Source organism: Nanorana parkeri, unplaced genomic scaffold, assembly GCF_000935625.1.
Source record: "Nanorana parkeri isolate BGI_ZX_2015 unplaced genomic scaffold, ASM93562v1 scaffold2414, whole genome shotgun sequence".
Taxonomy (NCBI): domain Eukaryota; kingdom Metazoa; phylum Chordata; class Amphibia; order Anura; family Dicroglossidae; genus Nanorana; species Nanorana parkeri.
The window spans coordinates 36,606-52,034 of NW_017308682.1; the positions used below are offsets into that span (position 1 = coordinate 36,606).

At 42.2% G+C, this 15,429-nt stretch overlaps 1 protein-coding gene across 1 annotated transcript; it reads right to left on the bottom strand.

Annotated features, from left to right (window-relative positions):
* Nucleotides 1–13,850: 13,850 nt before the first annotated feature.
* On the bottom strand, nucleotides 13,851–14,924 carry LOC108801633 (gastrula zinc finger protein XlCGF17.1-like). Its single transcript, XM_018573525.1, has one exon. It carries the CDS (start codon nucleotides 14,922–14,924, stop codon nucleotides 13,851–13,853), a length of 1,074 nt encoding a protein of 357 aa, XP_018429027.1.
* Nucleotides 14,925–15,429: the final 505 nt, after the last annotated feature.

A 15,429-nucleotide genomic window follows, 5' to 3' on the forward strand; every position in this document is an offset into this window, starting at 1 on the left:
ATTCTAAGGAATAACAGCTTAGCAGTGATATATTTTCAGACTGCTCAAATGATAATTGTAGAAATGATGGTGGATTCCTGAAAAAAAGAAATAAACTATATAAGAATCATAGAATATTGACAACAAATAAAGAGAATCTAATAAACCCAATAAGACATTTCACGTTTTGCCTGACATAGAGGTTTGTATGCAGCTTCTTCTTTCGCTGGGTCTTCTGGCTAGAATATTCATACAAGCCACATGGTTTCTTTATTTTATATAAAAGGCTGTACATGTACAAATTTTACATTTTTCTAGTTCTTTGTGGAAAACATTGGAGTTATTCATAAAGCTGCCAAAGGCAGCCGAGTGAATAACCTAGCCGTGGTGAAGTAAGCCAAACTGCATTCAGCTATTCACTCCAGCTCAGTATGGCTAATTTCAGCTGTACTTCGGCTGCAATCAGCAATACAACGGTTGCCTTTGGCCAGCCGAACACGCTCTGCATGTTCGATTTTAGCCGAAGTGCAGAAGGACTTCGAATCAGCCGATCCAACATCTGGATCGGCTGAGCCAAAGTTCCAGCAGCTCACTCGCTTCCGTTCGGCTCTACCCAGCTGTCATTTGTGGGGCGAACGGCCGGCCTTCAGCAGGCCATTTGCCTCGCTTTGGTTGCTACTTTGGTTCAGTTGAGCCGAAACATATGCCTTCAGCTCGGTTGAGCCGCTCGGCCGACTTCAGCTGCTGTTCGGGCTTTTGTGAATCGTCCGTTCAGCAGCCCTTCAGTTTAACTGAACCGTAGGACTCACCATACTTTTGTATTTATTTATTACTTTTTAAAATTGTTATTTATCTTATCTTTTACTTAGTTACAGAGTTACTTTTAATTTTTGTTTCTTGTTAATTTTTTAACTTTTTTATTACTTTTTATTTATTTTTTTATTTATGTTAACTTTTACATTTTTATTTTACTCAGTGACATCACCGAGATCACTTGTAAATATACAAGTGGCTTCCTCACTCTACACTTAGCCATGCTTTCCCAAAGCAGGGCTACATGTAGAAAACAACGTACCACCTGCTGCCCAGAACTGCATATCCTGGGCATTGGGAGATTCCACACCGCTGCCGCCCCGAGGCAGGGCCTCGATGGCCTTGTTGCAAAGCCGACCCTGAGTATATATACGCTGAGAGATAGATAAGAGGGAGCTAGAAAGGGGGAGAGAAAAATAACTGATATACAAGTTACATAGTTGTTAAGATTAAATAAAGATTCAGATCCATTCAGTTCAACCTTTGGGTTTTGTGTGTCTGTTTGTTACTACGATTATCTGTATTCCTGTATATCTTGGGCACTGGGAAAAGTATCTAGATAGTTCTTGAATGATTTCATACTCTCAGCTGATACCACTGTCTGTGGAAGGGAGTTCTACAACTTTACAGCTCTCACAGTAAAGAATCTCCTTTACAGTTTCAGATTAATCCCTTTCTCTTCCAGTTTCCGGTGGTGACCTCTTGTAGTCTTGACTGAACTGACAGTAACCAGTTTATTACTGATTATCCCATCACCATTAAACAATTTGTACATTAATATCATGTCCCCTCCCAGTCTCCTCTTCCAAGTGTGAACAAGTTTAATGCTTGCAGTCTTTCCTCATAGTTTAGGTCATCTAACCCCTTTATTAGCTTTGTCGCCCTTCTCTGCACTCTCTCCAGCTTAAGGACATCCCTTCTGTGGATTGGTGACCTAAACGGAACCGCATACTCAAGATGTGGCCGGACCAGTGTTTTGTACAGGTGCAGAATTATGAATTTGCCTTTAGAATACATTCCCTTTTTTATACCTTATATGCTGCTGTCTGGCATTGCATGCGGCTACTAAGGTGGATGTTCATTAGGACTCCCAAATCTTTTCCCCCCTCCGATTCCCTCAGTGGAACGCCCATTAATGAGTAGCTTGCTCTTGTATTTTTAACTCCAAAATGCATAACCTTACACGTCTCAATATTAAGCCTCATCTGCCATATAGATGCCCACCCCCTATTTTATCCAAATCTTCCTGTAATATTTCTGTCTTCTGTTGAGTTTATGACCCTACAAATTTTGGTATCATCGTCAAAAATCAAAATCAAGGTACACTACGTGTAAGCATCATGCCCGTTCTGCGCATGCGCCAAATCCAGCTAGGAGGATAAACACGCGCATGCGCACAGCAAGTCTTGGCCATGGAAAGACGCGCCATATGGCGCACCGGAAGTGACACGCATACGGCGCGACTTACAAGAAAGACGCGCCAAAGGCGCACTGTAAGTGAGGTACATGATTGACCCACTTCCCTATATAAACAGGACCAACATGTCACCTAGTTGCTGGATTGTTTTCTCGGCTCCTGTTTGTGTATTGTATCCTGTTTTCCTGCCTTGCCCTGAATATCACCGTTTGCTTCGATTTTGACCCATTTTTCTGCCTCAACTACCTTCCTCGGTTGCTGCCTGCCTTTTTAACCTCGGACTGTTTTATTGGATTCTTCTTCTTCAAATTCTCTCGGTACTGCATCTGACCTCCCGGCTTTTGACCTCGGCAAGTACCCCTTACTCATTCTCAAAGGGGGGGCATCTCGGTGCCTCTTTATTAAAGGGGTACCCTGATGTGAATAAGCCCGCCGCCCGCACCCCCGCAACCAACGCCCCAAGGCATGTGGGGAAGAGGCCCTTGTCCCCATCAGCACAGGGACAAGGTGCTTTTCCAGTGCCAAGGGCATGTGGCCTGGTATTCCGCTTCCTCGTCCCCCCCCCCTTTCCGGCCCTGCCAGGCCTATGCCTGGATCAAGTGTCTGGTATGGAATTTTAGGGGGGACCCCACGTTCTTCCCCCATTTTGGGGGGTGGGGTTCCTCAAAATTCCTACCTGACCTTAAGGGAATGGTATGACTTTAAGGGGGAACCCCACACACGTGTTTTTTTACACGGGGTCCCTCCTAAATATTTCTACCAGACCTTAAGGGTCTGGAATGACATTTAGGGGGAACCCTACGCTTTTTAAAAAAAAATGTGGCTCCTCCTAACCTAAAAGCTCTGGTATTGTTTGGGAAAGGGAACTGCACGCTTTAAGAATAAAAACAAACAAAAAAGTAATTTTCTTTCTTTAGAAATGTCAGTTTTGCTGCAGCAGGTTCTATACATCGTACAGATCCGTCACTTTACAGGCAGGTTAAGTACGCGGACCCCCATATACCTTTTATGGCCAATAACTTGTATAAAAGCCCTCTTAAAGGGGACAATCATTTTTGAAAGTTCTACCCCCATTGAGTTTGAATTTAAACTTTTTGTTCTAAAGTTCAATTTCGAACCAAACTCGGGCCTGTTTGGCCCATCACTACTCATGATATCAATCCCATCAGCACATTCATGAATATGGTCCTTATCATTTCCTCAAATAACTTGCATACTTTGGATTTTTAGCTGACCGGTCTATAATCCCCAGGTACACTTCTCAAACGTTTTTTAAATATTGGTACAACAGTGGCTTTACGCCAGTCAGCTGGTACCTCCCCAGTCAGTATGGAGTCCTTAAACATTAGGATTAATGGCCTCGCTATTATCGTACTTAGCTCTTTAAGTACCTGTGAGGGCAAGTTATCTGGTCCTGGGGACTTATTCACATTAAATTTTTCTAGTCCGCGCCGATTGCTAGCTTCCATCAACCGCAGTGGTATTTTCCTCCCAGTGCTGCCCAGATTCTTGTTGTGTTCATTAAACCCATCGCTGTCCTGAGTAAATTCTGTGAAGAATGCATTTAACACTTCTGCAATCTCCCAAACAATGTAATCAATCTCCCATTCTCACCTTTTATGGGACACACCTGTTCCTTTCTTACCTTTTTATCTTTATGTATTGGAAGAATTTTTGGGGTTTTTGCTAACTGTGGAAATACATTTTTCAAATGTATTGAGGATTGCAGCTTGTTGAAGTTTGCTTTTTAAGTTTAGTGTTCTTGTCACACCAACCTGACTTTCTTTTCTGTAACCTACTGTGAACGTGATCACCCTGTGATCACAGTTACCCAAGCATTCCAGAGTTGCAATGTCTGTAACCAGCTCTGTGTTGTTTGATATTATTAGATCTGATGATGCATTCATCCTAGTTGGGACTTCTACCATCTGTTCCATGAAACTGTCTCTCAATAAGGTCAGGAAACGGCAAGCTTTGGTTGTGTGTTCGGTTCCTTTTGCCCAATCAATGTCCGGATAATTGATGTACCCTTTTTTCCTGGCCAATTCAATCTGTGAGAGGAGTTGAGTCTCCTCATCCTCCTTTATGTTTGGGGGTCTATAGCATACCCCCACAATTAATTTACTAATAACCTCAGGCTTATTTCGTTCTAGCCACAGACATTCAGCACCACCACAATTTCCATCAGCAAGGTCTTCAAGTTTTGACACCTGAAGATTGTTCTTCACATACATGCATACCCCTCTTCCCCTTCTAAAAACCCTGTCCCTCTGAAACAGATTGTACCCATGTATGTTAACTGCCCAGTCATGCAAGCTGACCAGCCATCTTTCTGTTACTCCCATAAAGTCAAAGTCCTCCTCAAGTAACAGAAGTTTGAGGTCCTCCAGTTTGTTAATTAGACTTCTAGCAATCATGTACATACCCTTTAATGTAGTGTTAGTTTTCCTCAGACTGTTATTGTTCTGATCTAAATCACAACTATCGTCCTCCCGACCTACTATATTGGCCATTGATAAGTTTAACCCACTACTGACGGGTGCAAGCCTCCTGTCCCCCATTAATATATCCCCTCTATATTGAGTGGCCCTCTTGATCCCTGCTCTTTATTGTCACCACCATATCCTCTCCCTCCGCCATAATACTTGGAGGTCCTTTTCTTTAAAAAGGACATTCCATCTACCTCTAATTTTGTCATTGGTACCGATGTTTTCCATGATAACTGGGTCATGCCCATCCCCACCCAGACATCTGTCCACCTATCCCGCAATATGTCGAACATGAGCCCCCAGTAAGCAGCAGATTGTCGGATGTTCCTGGTCCCGGTGACAGATTAGCCTATCCGTCTTTCTAATAATAGATTCCCCCTCTGCCAGGATCTCTCTCTCTTTTCCCATCTTCTTACTCCCATCCTTACTGGATCAGTCACTCCCTTGGATGACCAGAAATACATCCTGCTCTAGCAATGCAACCCCTGAACTAACATCACCAGAATCATGTAACCTGGCATATTTATTGGGGTGCATCAATTCAGGACTGGCCTCTCTAACACTCTTCCCTCTACCCCGTCTTTTAATGGTAACCCAGCTGCCCAGCTCCTGCTCCTCCATATCCCCACCTTTCTCTATGATGTCCTCCGCCAGGACCTGATGAGTCAGATCCAGGCTCCTCTCCATGTTGTTTATGCTCCGCAGTGTTGCCAGTTAATTTTTTAGATCCAGAATCTGGGCATCCATACAACTAACCAGCTCACGCCGTGTGCAACAGCAATCTCCCTCCAACGGTTGTTCAAGAAGTGCATACATTGCACATGATGTACACGGGTTACATTTCCACTCAAGGTAGACATTATACCACAATTATCACAATACAGCAGCAGTGCCCACAATTATCACGGCCACACAACTCTGCCCAACAACTACTGCAGTATAACCAAGGCTCCCACAATATAGAAGTACAGCAACAATGCCCACAACTATTTCAGTACCACCACAGGGGCCACAATTATTACAGAGCACCCCCACAATCCACTATTATCACAGTGCTTCTTATTGTTTCAGCACCGCACAGTTCCTACTAATATTATTACTGTACAGTTATACTACCCACAAGTATTACCCTGACAGCTACAGTACCCATACTTATTACCTTGTAACACCAACTCCCACCCTAGTCATAGTACAGCTATAATACCCTCAGGTATTACAATACAGCTATGATACCCCCAATTATTTCAGTACCACTACAAGCTATTGTTACAGTATTTCCACAATTCCCCCAGTTATTACAGTGTAGCAGCAAACAGTTTTGGGAAACCAGCAATGGACTCTGGACACAGACTTCAGGAAAAGAAATCTTTTTGTGCAGAAGACTCAGGCGACTGCAACAACCCTGAGTTTCCCTTTAGAGGCGGTCACAACATATACAGATGTTCAGTGTTGAATGAATAGTAGAGCTGCTCTGGTAAGAAGATCCTAGTGTAAAGGTGCCCACACACCTTGCGATTATCGTACGAGAATCGCGGGAAATCCCGCGTATGATAATCGCAAGGTGTGTGGAATGCGTCGCACGTCTTTTGTCGAAGGAGCATGTTTGAAAATCCGCTGAGAATCGTACGATTGTCGGCGGGTGTGTGGCATGCTCGTTAGAAAACTGCGGAATGGGCCGGTGTGTGGGCCGGTGTGTGCACGCACACACTGCCCGTTCAGCATTGCGGTCATCGGAACGATAATCGCAGGTACGATCTGACTGTCCAAGATGGGCAGATCGTACATTTTTTTTAATGACCTTACATTACCTTACAACCATCGCAAGACAAAAGTCTTACGATGGTTGTAAGGTGTGTGGCCAGCTTAAGAGAGCTCGGCTTCTGCCAGCTCCTCCCTGCAACCAATCAGATCTGAGAACCAACAACTGGGTACAAACTTACAACAGTTCTGAGTCAATAGCACACTGAATCAAAGAATCATATGAGTCTCCAGTATAACAGCACACTGAATCAATGGTCATATTGCAGCATTGGTGAGGGACAGACATGGTTCTGTACCCTGAATGCACAGGATTGCATAAGCCCAGCCTTCCACATTCTGGGGCAGGAGGGGGCATGCTGGGAGCCTCCCACCTGCAGTGCGATTGCCCACACCAGAACGTGTGTTACACTTGCGCCCTGTGTTCCAGTGCGGTGCAATTATATCCCAGATAGCAAGGATAACTTGCCACAAACTTGTGTTAGGGTTAAATTGTAATTTTGTTAACTTGCTGCACACATTCCTGGCAAGTTGTAGACTTGCAGAACACTCGCAGCACAATTTCTAGTTCACACTTTTTGAATTTGTAGCAAATTTGCTTGGCAAGTCTACAGCAAGAGTCCTGCAGGTCTTAGCAAGAGCACTGCAAGCTCGCTGGTCTAGAGACTTGCAATGCAGACCTGCTGTAATTGTGCAACAAAATTGTGAAGGTTGGCAAGTCTGCAAGAGTTTAGCAAGTCATTTTCAAACTTGCAGCACAATTTCTTGTTATCTGGGATAGTGCATACATAATTTTTATGCAATCGACCCTCACTGGAACGCAAGACATTGCTGTACCATGTGTTCTGATGCGAGCGATCGCACTGCAGACGGGAGGCGTGTCTATATTATAATAATGTTAGTGTTATAATAATAATCACAAGGAAGGTGGGGGAGGGGGGTACAGGGTCAGGTGATGATGTGGCAACAGTGTCAGAGGATATACCGATTAGTGATGGGAGCTGCCACCCTTCTGTGAATCAGTGTCTTGTGACTCCGATCAGGGCAGTGATCAGTGAGACTTGCAGAGTCTACAGGGGAGGATTTGTGGGTGGTGGAGATTTTGCAGAGGGGAAAATTCTATAGAGGAGATGTGAGAGAGCTTCATGCCTCCTGACCTCTAAATGTAGTCCATCACGGGAGCGAGCACAGAGGGTGACTACTTTTTAGCACACATAGAGACCCTGGGGAAGAAAAGTTGCCACCCTCTGACAGGAAGTTGTGATTTGGATAAAATAAAACAGATTTTGGAGCACTGAGACCTGAACAATGAGAAATTAGGATACACTGTCATTGATTGCTTATATAATATAATTTATTATATTTAATTGATAAGAAGTGCTATCTTCTACTGGCTCCTTGACTGTTTAAGGTCTTATATTTGGGCTGCCACCACCATATTGATACCAGACTGAACGTATCTGAGGATGCATAGAGAGGGGCCCCAAATAAGAAGCAGTAATTCAAAAGGATCATCACCTAAAGCATACAGACACTCAGCTCATCCACAAATAAAGAGATACAGAATTTGAACAGTGCATTTTACGTGTCATTTATATTACCCAGTCCATATAAGTTGCTTCCCCTCATCTGTGGTGCCAATAACAGCCAACAAATATATTTATATTTAAGATTTCTGTTTATTGAAACATAAAGCCCCCGGAGATTAATAAAAACAGCAAAAAAATGTTAATTAGGGTCTCCTCATTCTGATCTGGCCTATTTCAGATTTCTCGTTGCTAAAATTCTCTGTCTGAGGTGAGACCAGGTGTCTGTTTATGTATTCTCCCATCTTCAGCCAAAGAGCATTTTTTTTTAATCCTGTGATATCCCCACACCCTATTCCTCTTATCTTTTTTTTCCTTTTTTAAAATTTATATCTGGGATATAATTTTTGGAATAGAATAAATAGGGATGTATGTATTGCTTTGGAGATGTATACAATGCTATAACTGAATTTATGCTTTTAACTGATTCCGACACAATGTTTTTAGATCTAGACATGAAGTATGGTCACTTCTACATAAAGACGGTGTTGAATCGATTAATGGAATGACCTAATGCTCTATGTTTGTCGGAACTCATTTCAATGTTATATTTTGATGAGATATATTAAATGTTTTTATATGTTTGTATGATAATTATAGTCTATCTGCAAGGGTCAGGACTTTGTTAGGTAAATTAGATTATTAATAAGAATACTACAAAATCTTTAATCCAGCCAGCAGGATTATCTTTTGGCATCTTTTTACATATTTTCCTCTAATGCTCTAGCTGCTGTGGAGCTGTGTGAAGTTGGCACCCCATGATTGTAAAACCTGAATAAAAATTCAGTTTTTACAAATTCAAAGAAAACACAGCTTTACTTTTCAGTTAGTAATTCAACTCCGGTGTGGTCACAACCAAAACTTGTGTTTGTGTCATCAGTGCAGCCCAACAGATAAAAGCAGATATTTCTTTAACCTGAAATGAATCACTTTCAGAACATGGATAGGACTTCTCTCATTGGTGATTTCTCCAGTGCCAAGAAATAATTATCTTTCAGACTAAAGAAAGGGAGGAAGAGAAAGAAGAAAGAGAAACGGGTTAAAGAGAAACATTCAGAGAGCGAGGCTTGCAATCTATCCCTAAAGTGGGTCCAAGCACAGATTGACCCATCATCCAACAGCTGATGCAAACAGGTAATATTATGGGAGGACCACCATGGAAATGCAGAAGGTGATTCTAGACTTGGGAGGAATAAGGGGTTTCCCAGGATGGGAAGGAAGAAAAGGCATGGTTATTGTAATTTGCTTTGTTATCTAGTGTTATCCCAAATTTGGAGAGTTTGAAGTAGGAGAGGAATCAAAGTCATAGGACATGACCATGACGATATGGTATGGAGCACAATGAAATTGGAGAACAGGACTGAGTCTCCAAATCAACGCAAATTGGATGATGTGCGGACAAATAAAAGCTTAAAAGGGGGACTATTTATGCTGCCTGATAGTATTTATGAAAATTAGGAAGACCCAGGCCTCCCTGTTGTTTGTTTATGTGCATCGTGAACCTAGGTATCCTTGGGCATTTGGTGTCCCCACACAAAAGACAAGACCCTGTTCTGAAAAGAGTTCATAAAGTAGCATGGAATATGGCTCAGGAAGGGTGTGAAATAGGTACAGTAATTTAGGGAGTATTGACATTTTTTATCTCTGCCCAGCCAGGAAAGGTTACGATGCCCCATAAAGACATTTGTTCCCTCGATTGCTTAAAAATTGGTAAATAGTTAAATTTGTTTATGAAGTTGAAATCTTTAGAAATATTGATACCCAAAAACGAAAGGCATGATTTCCTCCATACAAATGTGAAATTGTGGCAGAGGGTAATGACCATGTAGGATGGAAGAGCGAATTGGAGACATGGGCAAAAGAGTGTAAGGTGGAAAATAAATTAGGAAGAGACGTGAGGGTGGGACAGGGTGAGAAGGAGATAATTTGCAAACAAATTAAGTTTATATTCTTCAAGTCCCTTAGTGACGCCATGTGTGTTAGGGTTATTGTGTATAAGATGGGCTAAGATGGGCAAAGACGAATAGGAGTAGGGAGACTGGACAGCCCTAATGTGTGGCATGCAATATGGGAAGTGGAGGGGAGAGATAGCAGAGATAATGATCCTATGCAGAGGGACCACAATACAGGGCACATAACAAGGCCAAAACACCCTTGGGGATACCCCATTTGTGAAGGATATTATATAGATAGTCCTAATATAAAGAGTCAAATTGTTTTTGTAAATCTAAAGACAGTAGCATCTCTGGTGCATATGAGGAATAAGGTGTATGACTTTACGAGTAAAGGGGTTTGCCATGTACTTTAGAGAGGATAGAGGTCAACCACGCAATGATGAATGTGGGGTTTTGCGGAAGTGGAACCATCTGAAAGGTGGAGTCTGATAGGTGGAGTGGCCCTCGGCCAACCTATTAGCATGTTTGCAAGCATAGGTCCATGTTTTGTCGATGCTGTTTTTCTGCTTTCTTTAATAGGAAGAAGATTCAGTTCCATTTTAACAGAACCAATTTCCTCAGGCAGCGAAGCCAAAGGGTTAGCTTTCCAAACTTTTTTTTCCGCTGAGATGCTAGGCTAATGATGTTGCCAAAACAATGTAGCCTTATGGGCTTCCCTGTAGGAAACTGGGGATGTGACCGAGTGCTCTTCTTCAGCAAAAAAAACAGAAGAAACACATTTGAATATAATGGGCAGAGTAAAACAAAGTAAGAAGGGAGTCATTCATCCTCCAATGAAAATGCGAAGGAGCGAGGGGTAAGGCGGAACATTTAACTGTTCTCTGTAGGAGCAAGTATCTCTCCATTTGGTCCACTATCTCCAGAGAGCAGAGAAAAGGGGTGTTTTTATGGAAAGCTATCAAACCCCCTCTCTTATTTTCAGCAAAGGAAGCTTAATAAACATGAGGGTAAATATTGTGGAAATATCCTGGGCAGGAGGACTCGGACAATTTATTTTATTTCAAACACACTATATTAGCTTGGTGGGATGAAAAATTATTAAAAGCAATCCTACGTTTCTAAGAAAAATGAAGTCCCTGCAAGTTATTGGATAAAATATGGAAAGGAGAGGATGTCATCCACCACAGTAAGAAAAGTTTCCACCTAAAAACATACTGCAACAAGGCCATGGCTAAACTGTCAGGTGGACCCGGCGTCATCAGAAAAAAAAGGAAATAAGTAAAGGGCAAGAAGAGGAAAGAGGCAGGGGAACAGAACATCAGAGATAAAAAAACATAATCACATAATTGCTAAGCAGTAGTCGGAAATACCAAATAGTATTCCAATAAAGATTGGGTGCCCAACCCACCCGGACTTGGAGGGCGCATCAAAGGTGGAGAGAATCCATACCTTGTATAACCAATATTAGAAAGGTTAAGGCAGAAAGGAAAGCAGAGAAAGAAAAAAGAGCAGAAGAGAAGAAGGAATTGAGAGAAAGTGGCAAAGCACGGTGAGTTGCTGGAGATGGGAAAAGGAAAGGGAGGGGGACTGAAGGGGAGAAGAAGCAAGAAGGAAAAGGGGGAATAGAGGAGTGCAGCAAAGGGAAATACCCAAGGTAGCTACATGTCAACCTGAGGACCTGGAACCTGGCAATAACGCATGCAAAAGGCAGGAGAGAAGAGCAAACTAGAGATTATCAAGTTTTTCAACATATCCATTAAAGTTAAATAAACTAACATGCTATGATAAACAACAGGAGTAAACACACAGTTTTCTGATGAGAAATGGGGAGTAGTAAAAACGGTTAAAACTGAGGGCAGTGGAAGATAATCAGCTATATCATATGGTGCGCAATACATGAAAAAGAATGGTAATAAAGTGAGGTAAGGAAAAAACTGTCCTTGGTAAATCAAACAAAAAAGTCTAACTCATAAACTAAGTAGAACACGGTAATCACTGCAATCCGAGTGGTCCATAATAGTAGATGGTGCAGGTGTCCAAATAAAAGACCAGCTAAGAGAAATATTGCAGAATGAAGGGCTCTGGAAACTCCAGGTAAGGAAAAGCAAAAAAAAAAACAAAAACATCAGTTACCCGGATTGGCTGTTTGAAGCCTGAGAGGAACAGAATCTCCCTGTCAGTCCGTGACGGTTTTCGGGATTTACATTCCCACAGCCAAGATGGGCGGCGCTCCTTCGGGGTTAGAGGTGGAGGTGTGGAAGAAGCAGCGGTAGCAGAGATAAAGTGTTGTAGTTGTTCCAAGAGGGATCCAGCTTCTTCTGGGAAAGAGAAAGGGTGAACTCGGTTCCCATAATTAAAGACAACTTCAAATGGAAATCCCCACTTAACGCCATATTGTAACAAGGTGGTCAGATACCCAGATAGCAAGAAATTGTGCTGCAAGTTTGAAAATGACTTGCTAAACTATTGCAGACTTGCCAAGCTTCACAATTTTGTTGCACAATTACAGCAGGTCTGCATTGCAAGTCTCTAGACCAGTGAGCTTGCAGAGCTTTTGCTAAGACCCACAGGACTCTTGCTGTAGACTTGCCAAGCAAATTTGCTACAAATTCAAAAAGTGTGAACTAGAAATTGTGCTGCGAGTGTTCTGCAAGTCTACAACTTGCCAGGAATGTGTGCAGCAAGTTAACAAGAATTACAATTTAACCCTAACACAAGTTTGTGGCAGGTTATCCTTGCTATCTGGGTAAGGCTTCAACAGTCTACATCTCTGTAGGGTTTGGGGAGCCAGATCCACAAGGATTTGGTAGTTGTTGTTCTGAAAACGCAACGACCGCTTCTCCCAAAGATAGATTCTTTGGTCTTGTATAACATTGGTTTAAGAATTATATCTCTCAGGGGGTCCGTTGGTCTGTTTAGGAAAGAGATTGCGGTGCATCCGATCTACTTCAAGCTGCTTGACCGGGTAGCCAAGGAGCAGTTCTTTGAACATGGCAGTGACGGTGATTTGAAAATATTCAATATGCTCAGGAACGCTGCAAATTCATTTGTTTCCCCAACAGATCCTATTTTTCAGATCTTCTAATTTTTGCAGGACTGTGGAGAGGTCCGATACTGCTCATGAGAATCCAACTCTGAGAAAACATCAGCCATGTTTTGCTCCATCATGTGTAGTCACAAGCCCAATTCTTTAATCTCCTTGGAAAGCTAAGAAGTCATTTTATCTGTAGCGGACAGAAATTTCCTTTGAAGCAGCAGCTTACATTTTTCAAAGAGGGCCGCATCTTGACAGGAGACGTCTGGTTGTTCAGGAGGTAAGTGTGGCGGAAGACTGTTGTTAGAGGAGCCATTAGTTGCATCAGCCAATTCCAGGGAATAGACGAGATGCCCTGAAGAGGAAGGTGGAGATGCCATCTTTGCCAAGCGCACCATAGGTGAGGAGGCTGGAGTCTGTGACTGGATCTGGGATGCAGACGTTTATTTATGCATGAGGCAGTCACTCGCATGTAGATGTTAAGTGAAGAGAAAAGCCGATGAGAATTGATGGATAGCGTACTGAAATAGCTGATTGCATGCCCGGGTGCTGTAGAGTGTCTGGTGTCCAATAGGATTTATATTTGATGTAAAACTTTTGTCATAATCTAAGCAGGAACAATGGTTTCTGTCCAATGTGAGTCCCCTGGTAAAAAGTAAGATGTGACTTTATGGTGAAACATTTGCCACATTCTGAACATTAATATGGTTGCTCACCTGTGTGGATCCTCTGGTGCTGACTAAGAGTTTGCTTTTGGTTGAAACACTTGTCACATTCTGAACATTGAAATAGCTTCTCTGCAGCGTGAGTCATCTGGTGTTTAGTGAGATTTTCCTTAGTTGTGAAGCACTTGTCACATTCTGAACATCTATATGGTTCCTATCCAGTGTGAATCCTCTGGTGAACGGTAAGATTCCTCTTAGTTGTGAAGCTCTTGTCACATTCTGAACATCGAAATGGCTTCTCTCCAGTGTGAATCCTGTGGTGAATAGTAAGAGCTCCCTTGTGTGTGAAGCACTTGTCACATTCTGAACATCTATATGGTTTCTCTCCAGTATGAGTCCTCTGGTGCTCAGTAAGATTTGCCTTTTGTGTGAAGCACTTGTCACATTCTGAACATCGAAATAGCTTCTCCCCAGTGTGTATCATCTGGTGTGCAGAAAGATTTCCCTTAACTGTGAAGCACTTTTCACATTCTGAGCATTTAAATGGCTTCTCTCCAGTGTGAGTCCTCTGGTGTCTAGTAAGACTGTACTTAGTTGTGAAGCCCTTGTCACATTCTGAACAAGGAAATGGCTTCTCTCCAGTGTGAGTCCTCTGGTGTTCAGTAAGATGTCTCTTAGTTGTGAAGCTCTTATCACATTCTGAACATCGAAATGGCTTCTCTCCAGTGTGAATCCTCTGGTGTTTAGTAAGATGTCCCTTAGTTGTGAAGCACTTGTCACATTCTGAGCATTTAAATTGTTTCTCACCAGTGTGAGTCATCTGGTGTAGAGTGAGATGTATCTTAGTTGTGAAGCACTTGTCACATTCTGAACAAAGAAATGGCTTCTCTCCTGTGTGAATCCTCTGGTGTCGAGTGAGATGTATCTTTGTTCTAAAGCACTTTTCACATTCTGAGCATTTAAATGGTTTCTCTCCAGTATGAGTCCTCTGGTGGATAGCAAGAATTCCCTTAGTTATGAAGCTCTTGTCACATTCTGAACATTTAAATTGTTTCTCTTCAGTATGACGTTTTTGGTGACCAGCAAGCCTTTCCTTTTGTGCGAAGCACTTGTCACATTCTGAACATCTAAATGGCTTTTCTCTAGTGTGTTGTTGAGTAACATGTGTCTTATCAAATAATTTCCCTTCATTATGAATCTTCTGGTGAACTGTAAGAAGTGACTTTGAAATGAAGCTTCTCTCACACTCTGAGCACTCATATAGCTTGTCTCCTCTGGGATTCATCATATTCTAAGGAATAACAGCTTAGCAGTGATATATTTTCAGACTGCTCAAATTATAATTGTAGAAATGATGGTGGATTCCTGAAAAAAAGAAATAAACTATATAAGAATCATAGAATATTGACAACAAATAAAGAGAATCTAACAAACCTAATGAGACATTTCACATTTTGCCTGGCATCGAGGTTTGTATGCAGCTTCTTCTTTCGCTGGGTCTTCTGGCTAGAATATTCATACAAGCCACATGGTTTCATTATTTGATATAAAAGGCTGTACATGTACAAATTTTACGGTTTTCTAGTTCTTTGTGGAAAACACTATGGGAGTTATTCACAAAGCTGCCAAAGGCAGCCGAGTGAATAACCCAGCCGTGGTGAAGTAAGCCAAACTGCATTCAGCTATTCACTCCAGCTCAGTATGGCTTATTTCAGCTGTACTTCGGCTGCAATCAGCAATACAATGGTTGCCTTTAGCCAGCCAAACACGCTCTGCATGTTCGATTTAGCCGA